Source organism: Oreochromis niloticus, linkage group LG5, assembly GCF_001858045.2.
Source record: "Oreochromis niloticus isolate F11D_XX linkage group LG5, O_niloticus_UMD_NMBU, whole genome shotgun sequence".
In the NCBI taxonomy this organism is placed as follows: domain Eukaryota; kingdom Metazoa; phylum Chordata; class Actinopteri; order Cichliformes; family Cichlidae; genus Oreochromis; species Oreochromis niloticus.
The window spans coordinates 37,885,460-37,912,188 of record NC_031970.2 but is presented as its reverse complement, the minus strand read 5'-3'; the positions used below and the strand labels follow the sequence as shown (position 1 = coordinate 37,912,188).

The window sequence follows — 26,729 nt, the reverse complement described above, 5'->3', positions numbered from 1 at the left end:
GCAAAGCGGGCTTCTTCATCAGCAGCTACACCCTGGCACAAAAATCTACTTCATTAAATGCAATTCATCTAATAAGCAGTACCAGCAGTTTTGTTGGACATTTATTAATGCTTTCTCAATTGAGCTGGCAGTGGCCCCTAAATACAGCAGCTGCCATTAGTGAAATGTACAAGCTGCATCACGAGACCCGTTGAGAGCCAAATCAGAAGCTAAGTACGTGTCCAGCAACTATTAAAAGACTCAGAGCAAGCACGCACACACTTACCAGCTGTATGACTCCAGCTCCAGTAAGGACTGAGTCCTGTCAGAGGCACACTGCAGACACCACATGTTACCCTGCGAGCCCCTACTCTAGATCCATCACCGCCCTGACCTCACTTACTCCATCCCTGGGCTAAATGTTCATTTGCTGGCTGACTGTGCTGTGTTCTGACAGAGGACGGCTCCCCTCTCCTTCAACTCTTCGCCACTATAGCTCTGGCCTCCCTTCTCGGCTTGTGAGGAGGGGCGTTCGCAGGAAGAGGGAGGGAATTCCTCCAGAGGAAAACTGGGTCGTGTGGCAGCGGGGGCACTGGTGTCCCATGGATCTGGAGGGTCTTAAGCAGGAAGGGGCAAGAAGTTAAAACTGGAGAGAGAGAGAAAACTCTGGTGGTGATGGCAAGAGAACTGCAGTAAGAATGAGGCCCGGGAAAACCCCCTGGATGTACCGTTTTAGCTGGAGTTAGGACTGCATTAATGTCAGTTCACCTCAGTAGATCTGCCCAACGTTCAGCTTTAATCAGCACCTGATAATCAGCTCTGTAGGACTGCTGATCAAAGGCCTTGAAAGTGTGCATTAGAAGATAGTATCACAGCCACAGCTTTCCAGCCAACATTACCCAAGGAACAGCTGCTCAGCCAGCTGACTGGCTCAACCATCCTTTAAACAAACAATCCGAGTTTAGAGGGAATGTTTGACTCACAATTCTTTGCATCTTTGTGCTGATGATGTTCCCACCTCAACCACATAAACCAAAGCCCTGAGGAGGGCCCCTCCACTTCCGGTTCATGACATCATTACCTCTCCCCCCCAAAAAAGATGGGTGTGGACCAAAGATTATATCAACCACACATAGTAAAGCAGTGTGATAAGACAGCTAACAGTGGTAGCTGGGACTGTAAGGCCTCTGTGGTTAAGCTTATACATCTTCTGCTCCTATTTCCCCTCACGAAAACAAAGAATAGTGGGAAATAATCCTGAATACAATAAATCAAAGGTAAAATAAAGATAGAGTAAGAGGTGAATAAGCCATTACAGAACTTAGAAAAGAGGGCAAAACGTCTCCCGTATGGAGGTTTTATATATAGTGCAGCAGAGTGCAGTGATAAGAGTTTAGCATTCATTACTGCTAGCTGTGGTACACAAGGATATCTCAGCTAGTAGCAGAAATGTTTTCACAGCAGAAGAATATTGAAATAAAACGGGTCTGAACTGAGCTCAAGTGATGCAAAAACCTGGATAAGATCTGAAAATCCCGCAAAGTCCCCGTCACTGGCTGGGTCATTATTTATTAATTAAAGTATTCACCCCCACTGAACATCACCAGGGGAACCTGGTTCTCCTTTAGCTTTAATCATGACTGCGCAGCTTAAGGTAGAGCAGCAGCATTTAACACTCACTCTGCTTGAATGCAGAGAGGGACAGTTGGAGCCAGATGCCTTTGATCAGACCTTGGGTTATTTTGGTCTCTCTCATCTCCATCGTGACAGCGATTACAGTACAGTAGTTAGCAGAGATGGGATGTATTCTTACCTCCCAGATGAGTTTGAGACAGTGCGATAAGCTGACATGGAAGGACTCGTAAACACACTGCAGCTCGGTAAAAACTTTAAAATAATCTTAAGTGTTGGGCACTTGCCTGCTCCATATAAAAGCAAAGTTGCTGATTGCCCGTCATTTTTCAGTTATGGAATTGGGGTTCCAGCTGGACCCCTAATATAAGAAGTTAACTAATGTGAATTTCTGTGTATGGAGACAGCAACAAATTTGCAATCAATGGCAAAAGATATTCACAGCTAATCACCGTATTATCGCAGGTGGATTGGTATAACTTTTGTTTTATTGCCGTCTCGAAGCAACAAAAACGGTTTGAAGATGGCAAGTGACCGTGAGAGGTTGCAGACAATATTTTAGCTGGTGTGACTGTAGCATTGCTGGACCTTCAAGCAATTTCAAAGGTTGAACCATTGTTCACTTTAAGCTAACCAATTTACGTCTTGATATAGTTTTCACATATTCTCTAAATTTAGTAACAAGGACATACATATAATTTTTATATTAAAATTTCAGCACAAGTAAGAGACAATCAATAGTTGGTGAAATAAAATAAAATTCAAAATTTAGTACTCACTGTGTGAGCCATTAAAATACGTATGACACAACAGATCTTATTATTCATCCAGTGCTAACTATGCTATCTACTTCTCCCCCACACCACCTTACATCAGGTTCCCCCTGTGACCTTTGAGCTACGTGAGCAGAATCACATCATCTGAATGTCTGTATGTGACAGGAATAACTCGAAACATTATTATTACAAATGTGTTGATTTACAGACATGTCATTTTTTTAAAGGTAAGCCAGCTTTTCTGTGCTTACAGTTAACTCCCATTTTTCACTGCACTGGTATGTGCGTCCCCGTGTGTTTACCCTTTATTGATCCAACACAAAAGCACACGGAGGAATTCACAAAGCAGCTGGTCTTTTTCGAACAGCTGAACAGTTTCAATTGAGTGCATTCAAAGCGAGTTTAAAGAGTGACAACTCATCACAGGATGGCTCTTTTAAGGGCTTGAGTTACAGACACACCTGTCACACTCTGTCTAGACCCCAAAGTGGGAACAGCAGTGCTCCTTGTCCTTGTATTAATCCCTATCACTTCCAGTTGCTCAGCGCTGAGGACGGAGGGTGTGACAGCTCTGGTCCAACTATAACGACCAGATCTTACTCTCGTCTTACACACACTTCAGTCTCCGTCCACGGCAGGCAAACCTTAGCTCTTCTCACTACCGACACCTCCTTCTACAGCCAGGATGACAACATGCCACACCCACAGCGGCGACACATTTCACATACTGCACATACTTATCCAGCGGGGGCAAAAATAGAGTCATTGACAGACACTACATTTTCTGCTTCACTTGGTAAGTAACTTGAGCAGTCTGTGTGAGTCGGGTACCTGGAGACAAATGTGTCTGCATGTCCACCTTCCCCAGATGCTCTGATCTGTGGTTTAAAACAACAGCAGCACTGATTAGAAGCACAGGAAGAGTCTCAGAGGAGAGCCATTTTTCACAGGGAGTGGTGATGAATAAGTGGCATCAAATAATCAGATCATCAGCTTTAAAGATCTGGGGGCCTGATGCTTTTCTCTGTGTTAGATCATTGCTGGTTAAATAACCTGACAGTTAGATAACCCCCATAACAGGGAAACATTTTTACGAACACATCTGAAAAACTTAAGGAAGCTTGGTCACGGCCATGGAGCTGCTATTTTTAGTTTCAGTTTACTTCCTGTAAGTTCTATTCTGATGAGTTGCGCTCTTGCACAGAGACCAAATATCAGCTTCTGTTTCAAACAGACTCAAATGTTGCTTCACTGGTTATGAGAGCTGGGCCTCCAGCTACGATTGGGTTGAAGGGCCCAAGGTTTCCAGGCCGGATAGTGGCTGAATGTTCAGAGAGTGCATCTTCTTTTTGCCTGACATTCACCAAGAATTCATCTTCTAGGGTGAGACTGTCAATGTTGAGCTCTACTGTAATTTCTGAGAACACAGAGCAGTGCCACAGTGCACTTGTGTGCTGGCTTAGAGCTTTTCAGGAGATTTTTAGCCAAACCAACACAATCCCGGCTAATCACCAGATCACTTACCACACTTGAGTGCCTGAAAGTTGAAGCATTGTTTTGACACACTCGAGGTGATTCAGCAGGAACCATAAAGGTATGGTAGAAATAACAGCTCTTCCATTGAATGTCATTCGTGAGAATATGATCTTGAATAAGATCATACTGAATAAGAGATCTTCTAAAAAAAAAAATTTCTTTTCACTTTATCAGCAGCTGACCTCATTCAGTTACAGCAATGAATCACCTTTTTCCCCCAGTTTTTTCTACCAAGCTGTTTTCAAACATGTAAAAATGTTTGAAGAGAATAAGCTAAAATCAAATCGTGGTGTTTCAGCGCTGCAGGGTGAGAGATAAAGAAGGGAAAAGTCACTTTTCAAGGTGCTTGGAAGATTTCACAAAGAGTAATGGTCTGCGGTGAACTCCCTCCCCCCCTGTTACCACCACAACAAAGTCTAATTCTATGGGAAACACTGATGTGACTCAGGAAGTAAAAATATTTCCAGAGTTGAGAATGTCTTTGTTATAGTTAGAAATATGAGATTATATTTGAACTGATTCTTTTTTACAAGCCACTTCACTTTAATTATGGGTCAGAACTAAACGTACACAAACAGGCACCATTTCAAAAATTCAGTGGAGCTATAAAAGCTGTTTTTCCATTAACCTACACCGACTTGGAGCAGAAGCTGTAGCATATTTTCACAAGTACCAGCTCATTTCTAATTATCTCCTGTTTACAGACGCTAGGGAATACGTTCATTTAGAAGTGAAAACAAAGATCCAGGCCCTTGTGCTCTGGTGGAGCTGGTCACACCACCCACAACCCAAACTGAGTGCTCCTCAGGCCCAGCCCAGAAAGCAGACAGGGCGTCTGGCTGCCCGTTCTAAAGCTGTTTGGCTCCACTTCAGCCCTGTAATCCCTGAGCACAGAACCCACCCACGTGTGGCCTTCATAGGGAGGTGGTGGCCCTGCCCTCTCAGCCTCAAGCCTCTTCATGAGAGTGAGGCAGAGAGCGAGAGAGGGAGGATTAACTTAACTAACCACTGGTTCTCATGCTCTGTGCTGGTCATGTTGCTCCTAGCCAGCAACAGAGCACATGCAGCGCACAGCCCACATTACTTAAAACAAATTACTTTAATGGCAAGCATCACCCATTAAAAGCAATGAAACACACATACTGCAGATACAAGAGCTGGCAGATGAAAACATACTTGATGGTTTGTTGTGTCCATATGGAATAATATCTGTTCACGTTTATGCTCTGCTGTTGTAGCTCCTCCGACCACCACGCAGTTATTCAGCTTATCTCTCCTAATCCTCAAGCCATAACTCTTCCTCCATCCTGTATCTGAGCTGCCCATGAGCTCTAATGCCAAACCATTAACCCACAGCAGTGTGGGGAGAAGTAAATATTGAGCAGCATCACACACAGAATGACGTTATTACAACCCGAGTCTTATCATGTATCGTTTCACTTTTAAGAGCTATGAACACAGTGACGGACACTGGATCAGTGGTTCTGCAGCAATCACCAGGATACAATGTAGGTCTCAGAGAATAAAAGAAATATTCTCTTACTTTGCTCATATCTAGAAAACAAATTAATATATTTCTCAAAAACAGTCGATGTCAGTTTTACTCAGTTTGGGATCTTCCTTGCAGAGGTCACATAATTCAATTCGATTCAATTCAATTTTATTTATACAGCGCCAAATCACAACAACAGTCACCTCAAGGTGCTTTATATTGTAAGGTAGACTCTACAATAATACATACAGAGAGAAACCCAACAATCATGATCTCCTATGAGCAAGCACTTTGGCGACAGTGGGAAGGAAAATATCCCTTTTCTCCCTTCGCAGAACCAGGCTCAGGGAGACTGCCCAGTCGCAGCAGACTGCCGACCACATAAATTCACAGTGATATGCTTGCACTTGCAACAACTTGCTGATGTTACTTTCTACATTAACAAATACAAATAATATTTTTTAATATAATATGACATTTAAGGGCACTGTAAAGGTTTAATCTGTTCAGCTAAAGTGTTTATAGTAAAAGTCAAGATGATTTGACCCTGGGTGATTTATTTTTATTTTCTCATTAGTAGAGGTTTGACTAAGTTACCAATCCAACTATATTTTAAAATCTTTTCAAATCTGCTAAAGGTTTCCAGTATTACTTAAATAAAACCAAAGTTTTAATAAACCACACATATCTGTTAATCAAGCCAGACAGATTTAATCCCAGCTCTAGTAAACAAGATTTATCGCTGCCTCGGATCCTAAAATCAATCAGTGTCACACTCGGGTATAAGTCCGTACATGATGTTAAGTTCTACTTTATGTATGTGTGTTCCAAAACAGGGCTGAGCTTTTAGAACCGCATCCTATCTTCAGTATTTGTTGTTGTAACGTCTGTGCATTCAATCCACCCAAACCATGATGCTATCAGGTGATTCAAGACAGGAAGCATTTTTCAGATGTCCCCCACAGATGGTGATGCTGTCTCGTCGTTCTTTATTTTACAGATTTGTTTTCCATTAAGAAAAACAAAAGAAAAAAACAATCAGATTTCATCCAACCAAATAATAGTAGATAACATTTACTGAAGCTCATCGTGTGCTGCCGAGACGTGTCGGTGTCTCACACAGAACACATGGCAGATCCTGACACGTTTAGTTTGCAGTAAAAACAGATGAGCATCTTGCAGTGGCGTAAACCTGAGGCGCTCTCTGTAAAGCTGCTGCTGCTTCATTAGTATTCATAAACATTTTTCTATTCCAGGCAGAGCGGCTGGCTGAGTGTGCTCAGTCTGAGTCTGAGAATGGCTGGACACTGGCTATGCGTGATGGGAAAATGCAAAAGTACCAAGGGGAATAAAAAAACAAGGCGCGCTGACTTCAGATAAACTGAAACAGGATAGGAACACGGTTCACAACAAGGACGCTGAAAACACTGCGTCCGCACTTTACTGGGGCACTTTTGACTTTCCAGATCTTTCCTCATTTGCCTTGTGCATAAAAGCAATTTTTATTTCTTCCAAAATTTTTACCCAATCCAGTTATTGTCCATTGGTCAGTTCACAGCAAATCAGCGTGTAACTACCAACAATCAGTGGTGTGCCTATCATCATTATTAAGTGTGCTCCTTTTTGAAATTCTTATCTAAAGTTCTGATGTCAGGTGGCATACTCACACAAGTTTCAACCTATAAAAAGTTGCTGCATATGAAACTTTAACATCTGCTACCTTGTTCCACTAAACCCTTGCATTTTTTGTATGTTATGATAATGTTGCTTTTAAATGAACTAGTCTTGGAAGAAGAGAGAAAAGGGAAAGTCAAAGTTTCAACCCACTGTGGTTTGGTATTACCCACATTAAAGGAGCGAACAATAACTATCAAATGGCTTCAGACTGTATAAAATCTAAAGCAACAACGGCTAAGCAAACAACCTAGAAGTGATTCAGTAGACTGAGCTTTGGTATTCAGTACCTCTGAATGTGAAGGTTGCTTCCTGGCACCAGGTGCGTCAAACTAGTGAAATGGGATTTAATTCTAGGTGGAGCAGAGACGCACAGTGCTGCCAAGTTTCCTTTTCCCTGAAGCTTCCACACACTTACGAAGAAGCTGCGTCCTTCTGTTACAACTTTTAACTTAGGTTTTATAAACTGCACATTTACACCCTTTACAGGCAAATTAAATCTCAGTTTGCATACAGGTAATAAACACTGATAAGTGTTTCTGAAAAACTGCATTGTAGTGTCTGCAGAATTTGACTGGTTGGTGCGAATGCTGTTGGGATAAAGGGCTTAAAGGGCAACAAACATGGATGGATGGCTAAAACACAGGACGTCGCATAGAAGACTGACTTTCAAGTCTTTTTCCATTTTCAGTCATTCTTTGGTTAGTTTTAGGCAATAGACCTACAAAGTCAAGTTTAGTAAAAGGTTATGGTTTAGATTTTACAAACTGAAGACAAACTTCTTTGCCTTCTGCCAGGCCACAGGAAACGAGAGAAACTGATGACGGCTGAATGCCCTTCACGGGTCCCCCGGATCACCTCCCCTTTCTCTTTATGTCCCTTCTCTACTATCCATTGCTCATCGCTGGCACCGAGTGGGCAGCACTGCTGCCAAAGTGACTGATGGGCAGCACCCTCCGCTGTCCGCTCTGAACAGGACCATCAGGCCAAAATTATGCAGTCTGAGATCCTGGCTGAGTGGTCATGACAGGTTATGGATTCGCCTGCTGCCCCTGCTGGTTTCAAGGGCATTTTATCCAGACGAGGGAAACGATTCAGAGGCTCAGGAGAAGCACCTGTACATCATCTGCTGCAAGGCACAAATGATAGCGGTGGAGTGGGGGTGTGTGGGTGCTCTATTATCAACCAGGAGAAGAGACGAAACCCATCTGGTTCAGGCCTAACAGGATAGTTCCCAAAATGATGATACAGCACAGATGATACAGGACAAGAAATGGAAATAATCAGGACCTTAAACTAACAAAGAAAATGAAATGTCATTCCGTGTTAAAGACAGAAAATGAAAACCGAAGAGAAAATACATTGTCTGTGAAGCACGCATGCTGTACGACTGTTGACACGAAGAAAACCAAAGACACCAGAGGTTTAAAGACAAACTCCAGCCACAGCAAGATTACGGTGAGGACATGAACCTACCTTCATTGTAGAGAAGCTCAAGTAAGGACAGAGGCCTGTCTCGACCTAGGGTGACCCAGCTAGACTGTTCACTGACAAGTCCAGACAGCCTGTGGCAGCAGGGCACCGGCTGACTCTACTACTACTCTACACCGACAGACTTCCAGAGAAGCACGGCTCTAGTTCTGGTTAGTGTGAGTGGTAGACGGCTCCTTTCCCGCCCCTTTTTCTGTGATGTAGAACATACACACACATATACACAGTGAGGCTGTTGAAGGACAGGCAGCACCTCTGTCTATACACGCTGGCTTTGGGCGCTGCTGATGTTGGCATCTGCAATAAAGACCGCCTTTCTTTTTGCTGTGCACTCCTGCCTTCCCGCTGGAGTTTTCACCTCTGCCAAGGAGAGCTGCAAGGCTGAAATGGAAGAAAGGTTATATGACGGCATTGTGCCGCCTGTGTGTGCCTGCCTGTCAGGGGAAGGGAGTGGCAGCCTGGTGTGACACACTCGATTACACTGGCTGATTGGGGATTATTTTTGGCTTCCACTGGCACCCTAATAAAAGCGAAACACTATGCTGCGTTTTCTCCTGTAATTACCTCTTCCACTCGTTGCATTAGCTGACCATCATTCATCTGACATCAAATTACCCTGTTTTATTTAGAGGAAAACATGCTATCACATAACCAATCTTTTTAAAGTGCAACATATGACACCCAGAGTCCCCTTTTCCTCCTGTCAGCTGACACCCTGTGCGAACTTCAAGAAATAGGGAAGTAGTTCAGTAGGAGTGGCAGTAAGTTAGAGTTATCAGCATTTCTGGAACAGCACATGGTAACTTGCATGGTTTGGGAGTAATAATGGAGTTTCCATTCTTAATCTAATTGCAGATAATTAAGTATTGATAATCAGTGGGGCGAGCCACAAAATAGCTTCACGGTTTATCCATCTGGAATGCCCTAAAAGTACTTGGACAGAAAAAAAACACGTCTGATTACTACCATATTTTGCCAGAAGACAACAAAATCCTAAAGCCACACTAACTACCGAAAAGTTCCTTCTAGCATTTTACTGACCTGAGTAGACTTTTCATTTTTTTTTAAGATTAGGCTTGAAAAAGCTGGGATGGCCTTTTCTTTTAGAATGAAGAAAGTCCCACGTAAAGATGGTTTAACACAAAGATTAAGACATTAAGACATTACAAGCTGCACTGCAATGGGATGAAATTGTACATACTTCCTGTTACTTCAGTAGGCACAGCTAGAAGTCTTGTGAACATTATGTAGATAGAATAAAATAAAATTGAGTTGTGTACTGTATGCTGTTATCAGTAGAGGTAAATGGGTTTTATAGGCGTCCTTGTACTATACTGTATTTTTGATTCTTGGAAGCGATATGTGCGTTCATGTCCAGTTTGAATTGAATAGACAGAAGAATCTGCCAAGTGCAACCTGAAGAAAACAAAGAAAACCAATGCACAAGTTCCTAAAAGTTCCTAAAACTGCAGTTACTTTTTTGGCCACTTGAGGCTGGCACTAAAAAAAGCCAACCCCATTCGAGTACCCAAATGCCCAACTTTACAAATTCATAAAAATGCAATGTTAAGGGATTTCTTAACTTTTTGATTTTGTTAAAGATTAATCAGACAGATAAGTTGATAACTAGGTCTCTTTCTCACTGGGACCTCTTGACTGCATTTGTCATGTTGGTACCTTTAGTTGTTCTTTTAATGGGATAAGCTTGAGAATTTCCTGTATGGTGCAGTGTGAAATGCTAGAATATTATTGGTCTGTTACTTAGTACTATTTACTTCTATGTGATGTAGCTAACTAACTAAGCTTGCTAGCATTGAGTCCAGAAACCAAATGCTATTTTCATCTTTTATATGGAGTTTATGACACGGATATATGCAGTGACTTTAAGATACAATGTTTTGTTTTGCAACCATTGTCTATATCCGACTGTGACCCCTTTAGAAGATGTTTCACGATATTGTGTTGTTGTTGTTTTTTTTAGCTGAATGCTGGTGAGCTAGCATGTGATTTAGTTAGCCTGTTACATTGAATGAGGTCCAAAGAATGCAGAATGAGTTTACTTTTATTGGTAGGCAGTAATAAAACCTATGTCCTTTACTTATTGCTTTACTTTTACAACTGACCCCACCTCTGTCAGGTAGACTAACCAACCCTAAATCCTCCACACACACCTTGTATCTTGCATTTAACACGTGTAGAAACAGAAAACAAGATTCTAGATTAACAGACAGGCAGTTATCCAGTTTGGATGAGTGACCACCATTCAAGTTCAAATAAAGCTAAGTGACTTCTGAATGTTCACAGAGCTATGGTTAGCAAGCCAGCGAAGAACATAACAATGTTTACATAAGACAACTCCAGATTTAAGGATGCAGCTACAACATCAGTAGCAATTCCAACTAGCATCAACAGCTATGTTCACTGAAAATAGCATTAATCGTCTGTATGTCTAATATTAAAATCTGTTTGATGATCTGAAGCATCTAAGTGGGAGAAATAGCACTGTCTTATTGCACTGTCCCAAATATATGTGTATTTTTTGAATTTTCTGAGAGTGCCATTGAAAACATGTACACACCAACCAGCTGAATTCTCAAGGTACTCAGACCTGTTAAAATGTTAGCTAGCCAGCTAAAAGTATAAACATCAGTTCCACCAACAGTCAGCAGCCATGTTCAGTCAAAACAAGCGTAATAAATCCTCAGACAAAACAGCAACAAGAAATATACAGTGCAGTTAAAGAACCTCATTCTTTTTTTCTGTTCTCCAGACAGAAACTGAGCTTATACGCCATCACCCACTCTACCCACTCATTTAAAAATATTGCTGCAGTTCAATCATATAACTCCCATTCACTGCCTCAGCTATAGCCTAATCCTTAATAGTTCAAAAAGCAATCTCTACCATATGTTAAAGTCAATCAGTATAATTTATTTCCCATTAATTTGCAGATACAGGCTTTGAAATGGCCACTTTCAATCATGCTCTGCGGCATGTATTTCTTGTTAAGCCTTTAAACATTTCATTTGCATTCATGATCTATGTTGCCAGGCGCATTTTATCCTGTACATTTGTGTAGCATAAGTAATTGGCCAGCTGGCCAAGCTGTCAATATTAGTTTTAATGAGCAGGACAAACAGGTCCAACATGCATACCAACATATACACTGCCAGTTAGGTAACAGAGGCAAAAGCAAATTAATTTTAATGCCATTCAAGACAGCACATGCTGAAAAGACTCAGCCAAGCAGAGGTCAACCAGGGGCCACTGAAAATGCTTACTCTTTCCCAAATAGATCCTTAGACTGATGAAAGGATTTTTGGTTCAGTCCTTCTCCTCTAGAGATCCATTCTCCTCACCTTGAACGCTTCCTCTTCAAATGGGAACGCTGCTAACCTTTTGAACCAGCACTTCCTCTACAAATCTACACGCCAAGGGGCCCCTTTTCCACAGTTCGCTCTTACTCTAGCATGTCTGAAAAGGAAACCTGAAACACTTCAAAACATGACAAATCTGAGCAGGCAGATTGGGTGGTGTTAAAACATGCATCACTGTGGAATAACCGTAAATGAGCTAAAGGGTGTGAAAGACTTGAAGTCAACTTCATTCATCTGACAGTAATTTCAAATAAACTGATGACAAAATAAGTATGACAGCATGTGCCTTATTATTATCTTTCTATCTTTAGATGATGAGGTCCATAACCAGACTCCTCTATGTCCAGTTAAATACCTCTAATATACAATCTCAGCATGGCTGTAAAGATTAATTTCATTTATGATGGAGAAGAACATCAGAACCTCAGCAACTTTTCATTTCAGTGAAATATGATTTGGACAGTCAGCAGAAGTTATTTCCCTAAGCTAAAAAATATGGATGTCATGAAAAGGAAGGAGATGCAATTGTTTTTAAGAATGAGAAGGTGAACAGCACAATATATCAAAAAGAAGAGAAAGGAACAATTTTTTGTATTCTTTTCCACTCATCATTTCCTACACTGTTGTGGGCCTCAATCTCAAGAATTGTCAAAAGCTTTTTAGTGAAGTGAGCATCACGTGTCCCTAGAAACTATTTGTCAACTAGTGTTCCGAAGTGTTCGGTGGAAAAAGCAGAGAAATTATTTGCCTATCTGACCTCAGTCTGCCTTAAGAATCACACCAAGACTCATTTGAGAAATAACAAAAATTAGTCTGCAAATGAGCTGCTATTTGCTTATCATGAAATTCCAACAGCTCTAATAAGTCTTTCTTTTAAGCATTACATCCAGCGGTACATCCTCTCTCTTCACATTCCAGCAATTGGAAGCTGACTAGCTGCACCTCTGGAAGTGTTTTCCTTGAGTAGAAATGTGGAAAACTCAGCTGCCAAGCCACAGTCACCATGGCCAATCTGGCTACAAATGCAGACCTAGAGTACAAGTGGAAAAAAACAGTTCCAACTTTTGACACCACATGCTACAGACTCAGGATACACTGTACTTTATAACTCAACAATAATATTTCAACTAACTCAGAGAAATGACAGGGTGCAAGGGGACAGAGAACAGGAGATACTACAATTCATGATCAGTGCATTAATTCCCTGAGGGCCAGTAAGTTACTTCAGCGTAAGCATCTGTTTATTGAATGTTTGGTTTTTGTTTATGTGGACAAATGAACCAGGGTAGAACCACATGTTTCACACTGACACAGGGATAGATAATCTTAAGCAGCACACAAAGCTTTGTGTGAGGAGATCTTCCACTGATCCTACATGCAAATACACAATCGTATTCCCATTTTCCTTAGCAAGAGTACAGGAAAAGTATGCCCGCTATGAAAGCTCCATTCACTTTATGTTTGTAACAACACAGAGGTATAGTGTGGATTTATTTGAACCATAAACAGTCACAAAAACAAGCTTCATTTGTATGTCTTTACATTGTGTTTGTGCACATTGTGCACATTTTGACACCCACGGACAGAAAAAGTTTATGAATGTCTTTTGTTTTTTTGTTTTTTTTGCCATATATGAGTTTAGGTTCATTTAGGTTTGGGTAAACAAACACCCAAGTTTTATTTTTAATATTTGCTATTTTGTTTTTCCCCTGCTTTTCTAGACTTTGATGAACGGTTTTCCTAAGACAATTTACACTTTCATGTAGGGTTAGGATTAGAACTAGGGTTAGGGATTAAGGGGGGCTTAGACCGTGAGCATATCAAAAACAGATCAAATGGAGGAATCTCCTTTGCAAGGTTACACACCCAACAAGAAAAATACAGTCATATGAAGAGGAAAGTTTACACAGGAGTCTGCATGGTCCGCAGAAACCTAAGCATACTGTTACTGCTTTCATTTCTCAACATGACTGAAATGCTGTATCAGGACCTTAAGAGAGCTGTGCATGTACAAATCCCTGCAAATGTCAATGAACTGAAGCAACATGGCAAAAACAAGTGGGCCAATGATTGCTCCATAGTGAGGTAGAGAAAATGATTACTTCAAGTTAGTGCTGCTAAAACTGGTTTTACAACATACAGAATAATGGGATATACTATATTTTTCACAGGACGACACAGAGTAGGGTAAAAACTTTCTTTTTCACTTGATTGTCACTTGAAAAACACTTCCCTCCCCCCCTTAAACCGCCCTTTATATAAAGGCCTGATTTCATCCCACAGGAAACTGTCAGCCTGTTACAGCATGCAGAATACTCATTCATGTACTGGGTTTGCCATTCTGCATCAACTATGCGTTGTGACTAACGGCACTACTTGTTGTAGTAGTGAAACTAAATCACTATGACACACAATCGTTCACAGTTTAGAGCATCTCAAGAACCCCTGTTATATCTGCTGACAGTAATTGTGGTAATAATAGGAAGAGACGAGGTGAGCACCAGCATAATAATCCCCTGCAGCCTTTCCCTGCCACATGTTATTGGGCTTTATGGCAACCTGTTGACACCAATCCTAGAGACCCAGTGGACCAATGCTGGGCAGGCATAAACAGGCTGTAATCTCTATTGCAGACTGGCTGGAACCATACGTCTTATCACTGGGCATTTGAGAGGCAGAGAATTGTGTGTGTACAAAGACTTGTACTTTCTCATCTAAACAGTAATGCCCACATCCTCAGGTATAACGTAGAGCCAATCAATTAGTAACACAACAATCAGAAGTGCACGGCCACCATAAAGCCATTTGTTTGCCTGTTCTCTAGAACCATGCAGGGGTCAAAAGTCACGAGTGGTCGTCAAGCACGGCAATAAAAAAGACAACAAGAATGGGAAATCGTGGTGGTTCCAAAACATGACGGCTTGGACTTGAACAAGTTTGGGCTGAAATGTTCCCTTCACAGTGAGCCTGCACCAGTTTGGAGTGAAAGGCCTGTCTCACCCTGTGCATCACTCTCCACCACTGAAGGACATCTTGTGTGCATAAACTGGCAGACCACATGCTTTGACCAAATGGTCAATGACACTCTGGGAATGAGAAAGGTTGGACTGTGCATATGCAAAAATGTAAAGAGTGACTATAATCTAAAAAATTTCTCAACATTTCTAATTAGGATTCTTTGAGTATATCACTCTAGCATTCTTGCTGCATATAATTCACTTGTCCAAACACAAAGAGGGCAACTCAAATTTTGAAGATGAGAACAACTGTGGCTCTGATGACTCTGTGCATCAGATTTTGGAATCCATTCAACCTCAGCAGACTCCAATCAGAATCATTATCCTAGAGTGGAGTCTCCTTGGAGTGATAATGAATGATGGGCCAGCAGAGTGAGCCTCTGTCCGGCTGGCTGGGCCCATACCTAATGCCTTTCAAATCATATGCAAGATGAGTCATCAGGAGCTTGTCAAAGCTTCCTGGCTCCTTTTCACCTCCTTTGATTCGTCCTCCTGAAAACTCTTCTGATGAGCCTGTGATTTATCGAGCACTCGCTGATGTAGCTTGCATTAAAAAAAAAAACAGCCTAAATCCTTCTGCGTACTTCACTCTTGGAGTGATTTGGAGCTGCAGATTCAAAGCAGGCAGGAAATGTCTTCCTAAACGTTGGACAAGGCAACAAATTTCCTGTTTAGCAACAGCTGTGATGCACTGAATCTAAACCCTAAAAAAGCGTAGAGTCACAAACATTCTCATGAGTGCAACACAACGGCAGAGCTCAACCCATTTTAATTTATAACCCTAGAGGATTTCATCATTGTAGAATTATCTGATACCAGGCAGCTTAATGCTGCATAATCTACCCAACCTGAAAATCCTGCCCCTGAGGACAGAAACCAAGAACCGAAAAAACAGTTCTGGCCTCAGAGCCTGAAGCCCTGGGTGTGGGCTGTCAGGCTACATACAGGAAAAAAAAAAAAAAAAATCACACAAGTTACACGTAATCCTGTGCTGCGGGCCAAAGCAGGATGAATTAATATTGAATTAATATTATTAAACCGTATTAAGATATGCAAGCCAATGAGTACTGGTACAAGGCAGAGGGGAGTGACTGCTGAGGACCCTCCATCTCATTCACAGTAATGGTTAGTATGGCACAGGAGCCTGTCCACTTTGTACGCTGAATGCTGTCTAGGTCAGCAGAGAGAAGCCTGATGTAATGAACTATTCCTGGGTCTGTTTAAAGGATCAATAGGAATTCATCACACGGACGCCTGCGCTCAGCAAAAGTAGAACCAGGATGCAGCAGAGTTAAAGACAACACCAAAGAGAAAAAACATCAACAACAAGTGCACAACCCCTGGTTTGCAAGGCTGCTCGGAGGACACATCTGCCTCTGCATAGAGGGAGAGGAGATGGGGGCTGGGGGGGATAGGGGGGTCAGAGATAAAGGACAACAACAGTCCAGGCGCTGTCTGAGAAGTTGGACTGTCCCTTCAACCCCAGTTTGCTACAGCGAGCAGCAGGCAGCAAACATCAGCTGCCATGACATCAGACTATAGGAGAGAGATGGGGAAGAGGGAGTGATGAGCGAGGGTGGAAGTGGTGGGATGTGGGGTGGGGGGTGGGCACAGTGCATTTGCAGCTGCTGCAGTCATCTCTGCCAGACACCTGCTCAGGCAGCGGGTGTAAACAAGATCATACGTAGCCCGCAAGCACTCTTTTTCTCCGTCTCTGCTCTCACCTCACACACACTCCAAAGATTAAAAAAAAAAAGAAAAAGTAGTCCCAGCTAAGCCAATATGCAGGTATGACATGACAGAAAATGAAAATAACAGAAGCACGAGGAGAAGCAGCCCTACCGGCAGCGAGAGACAGCGAGCAGCCCGGCATATGGTCGACACTGGCAGCGTGAAGGCGAGGGACCATCCTTCCACATTCACCTCCAGCTTCAGGGAGAGAGAGAGACAGCTCGGGCCCTGCTGTACTCTGAGTCCCCTCAACACCACCACCACCACCACTCTCTGTCACTCTCTCAGCATAGCCCCTCCTCTATTCCCTTTCTCTAACTCTCTGTTTCTCTCTCTCTAACCCCCACTCACTCCCTCCCTCTCAGTGGAGTTGTGTGTCCAGCCTGACGCAGCCCGGCAAGTCCTTGCTGCTCGCTGGCAGCACAGCAAGGTCAAGGTTTTTCTCTGCACCTAGTCCTTCACACTGACAAAGAGCGAGAGAGAGGGAGGCAGCACTGAGACCTGAGTGCGTGCAGCCTTTTCATGCACCGGCTTATTCTCCTCTCTGGGCGAATGTGCGGTAATTAATGAGATGAACTGCTCCGAGTTTGATAGCAGGGAAACATGCAGACAGCAAAGTGGGAAATAGAGGCGTAAACATCAATGATTCTTCTGGGAAAATGTTGAATTTTACCCCTATGTCTGAACAAGAAATTATCTGTTTTCACTGAGTAAGCCTCTGAGTTTGATATTGTGAAGATTTTAGACTGACAGTGATAACTGATAGCTTGCTTGGAGAAAAAAAAGTGCATATTTACTCCACTGAGCCAAAACAAAAAAATATTACCTGCATGTTGTATGTGGGATCAATCAGCAGGTATAAAGATATGATTGAAAAAGGCAGGACCCAAACTGCAAAGTTCACATGATGGTAACTTGACAGTAGAGAGACCACATTCTGACGGTGGTGTGACTTACCATCAACAGCAGCAGGACTTTGGAGGAAGTGTTGGAATAAGTCTGATCCCATTCTAAGTCACAGCTTACATGACCTATAGGATGTGCTGCTAATGTCTTGGCACCAGATAGATAGAGGAATCTTCGAGGCCTGGACTCTAGAAGACCTCTGATCGGTTAGAGCTAATTTGGCTGCATGCAAAGACTGACAGCATATTAGCTACTTAGGTGGTCAGGATGCTTTGGCACATTGGTAACCTTTTGTGATTTGACCAATTTTAAATGCTTTTATTTAAGAACTTTGACTATTTATGGATTGGAATGAAGTGGTACTTAAAAAGCCATATTACCTTTTTCATATGCATATGTGAATCCACGCACTTGAGCAATTTATCTACCTTGTATTACACTCATATTAAATTTTGAATTACCAGATATCGTAACAACTTAACTGTGGAAACTCACAGAGAAACACACAGAAAGGCCCTTACCTACCACAAGGTTTGAACCAGCTGCCTTCTAGCTGTGAGATAATGCTACTTTTTGGATAATAACCCAAAGTATCTGAATTGAAAATACCTCCAAATCAGTACTAAAGTTAAGTACTACCATTAGTACTGACTTTGAGCTCTACTTGGTTTCTATGCTTAGCTGACACCCATTACTACAACACCACCACCATCAACAACAATAACACAGCAGCATGGTATTAAGCCAGTGGTCTAAATTTAGCTAAAAACTGTGAGGTGATAAGCATTGCTGAAGCTGACAAAGCTGGCTGAAAGGTGGTGATGAAGCACGCAGTCCTGTATCTGACAGACGATGGAAGTCAATTAAACAGACTAACAGAGAGAAGCGTCCTTTTTTAAAATGAAGGAGCTTCTAAGAGGGTACGACTCACTGTTTCGACAATGAACTGCAGCTGGCATGGAACGGCATTAATATCCTCAGCTCGTTTCTCTGTCCACTTGCAGGAAGTTTGCCAGGGGTCATGCCCTCTTCCAAGACTGGCACTCACAGGCTTGTGGCCACTACTGTTTATACAGCGAGGCCACGGGAAACAGACAGAAGGAGAGAGTGGAGACTACTTACTGTGCTCCTATCACTGGGCCTATAGGATTACTGGTAATGGGATTTCCCATTAATGGCTCCTCCTGACAGGTGGCGTCCCAGTTTAGATCACATCACCTAGGTTTAAATATTTCTCTTCCATGTGCTGCCAAAAAAAAAATCTGCCTTAGCTGTTTACACCAGCGCGTTCCCTGCAGCGAGAATAAAAATAACTACTAGTAGCTTCAAATAATTCATTCTGCAAACAAGTGACACCGACATGACAGCACCTCGAAGAAAGCCAGATTACTGAATCAAGTCATGTTTTTAGTTTGCTGTTTCTAAAAGATAAAACTCAAGTTAAGACAGCAAAAACAGAAAGACAGGGCAAAAGGGTGGATTTGGAGTACATATACCTACCTATGTAGTGCTAACAGGCTAATACAATACTAGGATTTTAGTCAGAAAACCTGAAGCATAAACTTCTTGGATGAGTTTAACCCCACAGCAGGTCAAATTATTTCCACTAAAATGCTCCAAAAGCCACAAACAGCATCACACAAGGGAGACGTTGAGTTCAGAGTGGTATTAGCTGAGATGAGAGCAAACAAAAAGCCAGCAGCCTAGCAGGATCCCATCTGACACTCAATGGAGCCCGATATCTAATAATGCAAAAATTCGAGCCTGAACAAGTTTAAGAATAACCCCTATGTCCCCTATGAGCTTTCTGTGGGGAATGATGCAGTCAGCCTCACAGCAGCTATTTCAACTTCCACACTAGCTTCATTTCTTCTTAGAAGTTGCTGCTCAGTTAGGGAAAAACTGTTTTACATATGTGCTCCCATATTAGCTTTAACAACACTAACTGATGTGAATTCCACCAGTCACAAGCACAGACTGCATAAATAGATATGGAATAATAAAAAGATATGGAATAAGCTCTGGGTCAGAAACATTGATTTGATTATACATGTGCATCTAATGTATATCAGAATATCTGTTTGAAAGAGACACTCACGAGTTGTTTTTAGCACCTTTCTTGTGAGCAAATGTAGTTTTTGTGTTTCCACCATTTCTAGTGGGACAGAGTTGTAGCAGGCAGCCCTGAGATTTCCTCGACAACGTTATGCTTTCTTCACCTTTTCTCACCTGTCTCTTCTGGAGACAAAGTTAACTAAGATACACATTGTCTGGCTGGTTGTGTCTCAGGAAGGGAAGGGAAGGAGAGGGAAGGAAAACAAAGGGGAGACGGAGAAAGACAACAATAGCTGGAGGCTACGTCATAATGTAATGGCGCTAATGAGGATAAAGGAGCTTGTTATCGTTTCTCCATAAGCCTCTGAAAGCAGGACAGCCTGTGACATCACAGGCATCAGCGGCAGCGTTTTAAATGTTGCAGAACAAACCAGAGGACGAGCACGAAGAAAGTCACAGAGATCTTTCAGCCTTTTAAATCTAGCTGGAAAAGGCTGATAATTCAAAAAAAGTGCAATTTTTGAAAAGTATATTTTTTTAGTATATGGTAACACTTTCCAGTTTGAATCCAGTTTAAGTTTCTATGTGCAAGAAAGAGGCTCCTATTTATCTCTTTTATGTATAAAAAAAAAAATAATGTAGCTTTGACTTCAGATAGAAGAGATTCTTGGATGAGTCGCTATTGTGCCTTGTCCTATTTGGCAGTTTGAGGAAAAATTCAGAGCCAGTGCCTGATCTGGGACCACAAGATGGTAGTGAGACCTGCTATGGTGTGTGGTTCAGAGATGGTGGAACTAGCAAAAAGTCATGAGGCTGAGTTGGAGGTGGCAGAGCTGAAGAGGTTAAGATGTTCAGGTTTCCAATCAGAATGACCAAGATGGAGTGGATTTGAAAGGAGTACATCACAGGGACAGCTCAGGTTGAGCAGTTTGGAGGAGGAATGATTGAAAAGGTCTGGACATGTGCAGAGCAGGGATAGTGGATATATTGGACAAAGGATGTTGAAGACGGAACTGCCAGGCAAGAGGAAAAGAGGAAGACCACAAAGGGGGTTCTTGGATGTAGTGACATGCATAGAGTTGATGTTATGAAGGAGGATGCTGGGGTTGGGGTGAATGGAGCCAGATGATCCCCTGTGGTGACCCGTGAAGGGAGCAGGTGAAAGAAGTAGAAGCAAGAGTAGAAGAAGAAAGGAGGAATAAGAAACCTGATCTGAAGCCACTTCACCAAGTCTTGATTAAATACTGCATAATTTTAGAGCAGCATATTCACTTTGCTAAAACAGCAGTTCTTAGAAACAAGAACAGATTATATCAGGATGACCGCCAAACTATGTTACTTTGTAACAAAACAGAACTTCAGTGTTGACATGAACTTGAAGCAGCAGGATCCTAGGGGGAGGAGATTGCTTGTTACTGCTGTGTTTGATGTTAGCATTGCTAGGAAAGTGTGTAGAGGTGGTGACGTAATTATGAAGCTCTCTGGCTAGTTGGCTAGCTGGTTCTTAGATCATTCACAGGTTGAGCCAACAACACACTGACCCCTCCTCACTCACATTTCAGCTTGACTTACAGTTTATAAATCTCAACAAACAGTGCCCCCAGAGTGTCAAGTCACTATATGCAGCAGCAAGTGCTCAATGGCTAAGTTCTGGGTCTGGGCTGTAAGACTAGTTACATGGAAATTAACCATATGGCAGTTATACATATTTGGTTTTACAGCTCTGTTCAAAGACTTCCACACTTATCCAATTTCATACACTGAAGGCCAAAACGCAGGGAGAGAAGCAACAAAACTCACTTTAAAAAGTAGAGCAGATATTAACAACCATGACATGACATAGCATGAATAATACTAGAAAGCGAAAATTTCAGAAGAAATTTTATGTGTGCCTATGCCGCTGCTAATCACTGTAGTTTGCCATTCATACAGCTACAGAGAGCAAAACTCAGAAGAGCAGCCATTCTCCACCATGAACTATGGTAAAAACAAACACCGCTCACGCTTCACAGATGACAGCTTACAGTTTTGTGTAAAGATGAAGTTACTTCGTACAGCGCCGATTTGCAGACGCTGTGCACACAGGTTCATGAGCAGAAGTCCCATTGTACCATGGCAGACCCGACAATTTTTGCATGAACACGCTTTGAAGCATTACATTATGGACCACTTTTCACACATGGTTGGTTTACCCACACAGCCGGCTGTGCATTCACTTTTTGTTTTTTGTTATTTTTACACAGTGTTCTGAATGATTAACAATGGTCTACAGCCAATCTTGTGTATTATTATACAAACTGTGGTTGTAAGATGCAGATAACTATTTAATAAAAAGCTAAATATTTTATATGAGAGTAAGAAAGAAAAGTATATCTTTGTGTCCCCCTTTCCCTGTTAATGCCCTACCTGGCCCCCTGGCAAAAGCTTTGCTAGATCCGCCCCTGCACAGTTACCAGCTGTCAGCTACACAAAAACAGGAGCTTGGTGTATATTTGTCTGTCAGAAACAGTTCATAACTTCCCTTCAACTCATTCATGTCACCTAAAGGGTAAACCTGTTTCTCCATCACCAGTTCAGCTCTGATGATTCAGTAAGGACATCTCCTGGTTTGGACCAGCCGCTTCTACAGCTGTGCCCCAGCAAACATCAGCTGATACTAAGATAAGATAAGATAACCTTTATTAGTCCCACATGTGGGAAATTTGTTTTGTCACAGCAGGAAGTGGACAGTGCAAAAGTTATGAAGCAAAAATTAGAATAAAATAAAATAAGAATAAATACAGTACACAACTGTACAGAATAGAATAAAATAAAATACTATATACAGTAGAATAAAATAGAATAAAATATACAATAAGATAAAAATAGAATACAAATGCTATATACAACTGAGTAAAAAATACAACGATGCCAGGAAGATTATTGCACTTAGTGTTATTGCACATGTGTGTGTTTGATCAGTTAAAGTCTTTGTTGTGGAGTCTGACAGCAGTGGGGAGGAAAGACCTGCGAAATCTCTCCATCCCACACCGTGGGTGCCGCAGTCTCCCACTGAAGGAGCTGCTAGAAATTAAAATCAAATGAATTCTAACAACAGCTGATCAAGCTTAAACGTGCTGCTGTTCTTTAGCGCGATAAACAAGAGCGAAAAGCCGATCGTTGATCAGTTTCATGAGTGAAGTTGCAACTGGCGAGAGAATGACAGGGGAGGCTTCGTAACGACAGAATAAATCGTAATGTTTTCTCTGAATGTGGGACGATTCCGTTTGTACGGCAACTCTGACGAACCAACCCTTATGAATATAATAAAGTTCAACATCAGTAACTTACCGCGCACACAGCTGTCGTGCTAGCTAGCATGCAGTACATTGTAAAAAGTCAGCACAATGAAAACAAACTACACCTAAACTCGGTTTATATCTGACCCAAATAGAGTGCAGTTCATAACTTCTTACCTGAAATTCAGTTCACCCCTCAGCTCCTGCCTTCGCTTTCCCTGATCCACGATTGACCTCCAGGTTAGCAACCACCTTCGCTTTCCCTGATCCACGATTGACCTCCAGGTTAGCAACCACCGGTCGATCGGCGGTGGCCTGCCCCACCTCCTATGTGTGGTTCGCGGCATGTCCTTTCTGTCACACACCGGTGGATAGCTGCCCTCTGTTGTAGCTCCGGCTAGCTCCACCACCAAACAACTCAGTTATTTTTTCCACATCGACCACCATCATCGGCCCATATAAGCGAAAAATGAGTCCAGCTAAAACACAGACTTGGCGAGCGATCGGGTGTTGCAACAAATTTTAGCCGCGTCACTATAAGCCCAGCCTGGGTGCTTTGAGGGTCGCTAGCAGCGCTAGCTAGCTATGCTAGCGGCGTTATGCTAGCGGCGCTATGCTAGCCGGCTGGCTATCAGCAACACATAAGACAACTCTTGCTAATATGGGATGTCTTGATAAAACGAGCAGATATTTGAAGTTTACACACCTATATTCTCGCCTGAAAATGTCTTAAAAGTTTAGTTTGTGACCTAGAAACACGAATAAAAGACATAGAAAACGAAGTGGTGGCCGCCATTGTTTGACTCGGTAGAGGCCTCTGTAGAGGCGTGCTATGAATTGTGGGATATGGAGTTTTGGGCCAAGGATAGATCTTTTCGCCTGTACTACTCCGGGTATACCACTAGAGAGAGCCAAGACACCACAAATGAAGTCTGTTTCTATGGCGCCAAAAGTAGAATCTTTCTAAATTTGCACTAAAATATTAATATTTAAAAAACTATAAAAGTCATGAACACCAAAAGTCGTACCATAGTAGTCCAGCTCCAGCCGCACAAAATGATCTAACATATGTAACCCTATTGTCAAAACTGTTTGGCAGAGGAGCGCGGGAAAATTTTCACTAAAATATTAATATTTCAAAAACTATAATAGTCATAAACACCAAAAGTCATAGCACACCATTCCAGATCCAGCCGCACAAAATGAGGTAACATATATGAAGCTTGTCTGAAAACTGCGGGGCGAGATTCGCTGCAAAATTTCAGGCGGAAACTGAAGAATAATAATAACTAGAAAGCGAAAATTTCAGAAGAAATTTTATGTGTGCCTATGCCGCTGCTAATCACTGTAGTTGCCATTCATACAGCTACAGAGAGCAAAACTCAGAAGAGCACCCATTCTCCACCATGAACTATGGTAAAAACAAACACCGCTCACGCTTCACAGATGACAGCTTACAGTTTTGTGTAAAGATGAAGTTACTTAGTACAGCGCCGATTTGCAGACGCTGTGCACACAGGTTCATGAGCAGAAGTCCCATTGTACCACGGCAGACCCGACAATGTTTGCATGAACACACTTTGAAGCATTACATTATGGACCACTTTTCACACATGCATTCACTTTTTGTTTTTTGTTATTTTTACACAGTGTTCTGAATTATGAACAATGGTCTACAGCCAATCTTGTGTATTATTATACAAACTTTGGTTGTAAGATTCAGATAACTATTTAATAAAAGCTAAATATTTTATATGAGAGTAAGAAAGAAAAGTATATCTTTGTGTCCACCTTTCTCTGTTTATGCCCTAGCTGCCCCCCCCCCCCGTAAAAGCTTTGCTAGATCCGCCCCTGCACAGTTACCAGCTGTCAGCTACACAAAAAAAGGAGCTTGATCTTTGTCTCTCAGAAACAACTCATAACTTCCCTTCAACTCATTCATGTCACCTAAAGTGTAAACCTGTTTCTCCATCACCAGTTCAGCTCTGATGATTCAGTAAGGACATCTCCTGATTTCATCTTCATGCTCCAGCAAACATCAGCTGATACTAGAAATTAAAATCAAAAGAATTCTAACAACAGCTGATCAAGCTTAAACGTGCTGCTGTTGTTTAGCACGATAAATAAGAGCGAACAGCCGATCATTGATCAGTTTCATGATTGACGTTTCAACACGCGAGAGAATGACAGGGGAGGCTTCGTAACGACAGAATAAATCATAATGTTTTCTCTGAATGTGGGACGATTCCGTTTTTACGGCACGGCAACTCTATGAACTAACCCTAATGAATAAAATAAAGTCCAACGTCAGTAACTTAGTGCGCACACAGCTGTATATAAACTCCCGTGGCAGTACGATTGTAAAAGGTCAACGAAAATAAATTACACCTAAACTCGGTTTATATCTGACCCAAATAGAGAGCGACCGGGTGCTGACACGAGTTTCACCCGCCTCAATATAAGCCAAGCCTGGGTGCTTTTTCACGAAGGGTTGCTAGCCGCGCGAGCTAACTATGCTAGCGGCGCTAGCTAGCTAGCCGGCTATCAGCAACACATAAGAGAACTGCTGCTAAATAAACTACACCTAAACTCGGTTTATATCTGACCCAAATAGAGAGCGACCGGGTGCTGACATGAGTTTCACCCGCTTCAATATAAGCCAAGACTGGGTGCTTTTTCACGAAGGGTTGCTAGCGGCGCGAGCTAACTATGCTAGCGGCGCTAGCTAGCTAGCCGGCTATCAGCAACACATAAGAGAACTGCTGCTAAATAAACTACACCTAAACTCTGTTTATATCTGACCCAAATAGAGTGCAGTTCATAACTTCTTACCTGAAATTCAGTTCACCTCACGCTCCTGCCTTCGCTTTCCCTGATCCATGATTGACCACCGCGTTAGCAATCGCCTGCCCGGCCTCATATGTCTCGTTGGCGGCATGTCCTTTCTGTCACACACCGGTGGGTAGCTGCCCTCTGTTGTAGCTCCACCACCAAACAACTCAGTTATTTTTTCCACATCCAGCTGTAACTCCGATTCTATGCGAGCATTTGCGAGAGACCGGGGAGGTGAAAGGAGAGAGAGAGAGTCCCCTCGCTATCCATTTGCAGCCAAGTGCGGCAGCTAGCTAGGTAGCCGGCTAGCTGTCAGGCAGGACCCACGTAGTCAGAGCACTGTCGCTAAATATGGGATGTCTTGATAAAACAAGCAGATATTTGAAGTTTACACACCTACATTCTCGCCTGAAAATATCTTAAAAGCTTATTTTGTGACCTAGAAACACGAATAAAAGACATATAAAACGAAGTGGTGGCCGCCATTGTTCACTCTGTAGAGGCGTGCTATGAATTGTGGGATATGGAGTTTTCAACACAAGGATAAATCTTTTCGGCTGTACTACTCCCGGTATACCACTAGAGAGAGCCAAGACACCACAAATGAAGTCTGTTTATTTGGCGCCAAAAGATGAATTGGCCTAAATTTGCACTAAAATATTAATATTTAAAAAACTATAAAAGTTATAAACACCAAAAGTCATAACATAATAGTCCAGCTCCAGCCGCACAAAATGATCTAACATATGTAACCCTAATGTCAAAACTGTTTGGCAGAGGAGCGCGGGAAAATTTTCACTAAAATATTAATATTTAAAAAACTATAAAATTCATAAACACCAAAAGTCATAGCACACCATTCCAGATCCGGCCGCACAAAATGAGGTAACATATATGAAGCTTGTCTCAAAACTGCGAGGCGAGATTCGCTGCAAAATTTCAGGCGGAAACTG

At 42.1% G+C, this 26,729-nt stretch overlaps 1 protein-coding gene across 9 annotated transcripts in view; it reads right to left on the bottom strand.

Annotated features, from left to right (window-relative positions):
• Nucleotides 1–26,729, bottom strand: part of iqsec1b (IQ motif and Sec7 domain ArfGEF 1b) — a 262,794-nt gene that overhangs the window by 26,371 nt on the left and 209,694 nt on the right. The window contains exon 1 of one of the 9 annotated variants that reach the window (XM_005452241.4): nucleotides 16,817–17,148. The exons of 7 other annotated variants lie outside the window; for them this stretch is intronic. In XM_005452241.4, the coding sequence (XP_005452298.1) occupies nucleotides 16,817–16,893 (77 nt within the window). In that variant the 5' untranslated portion in view covers nucleotides 16,894–17,148. Of the gene's footprint in view, nucleotides 1–265; nucleotides 913–16,816; nucleotides 17,149–26,729 lie in introns of those variants that run through there. One more of the 9 variants, XM_019358560.2, reaches the window with a different exon arrangement.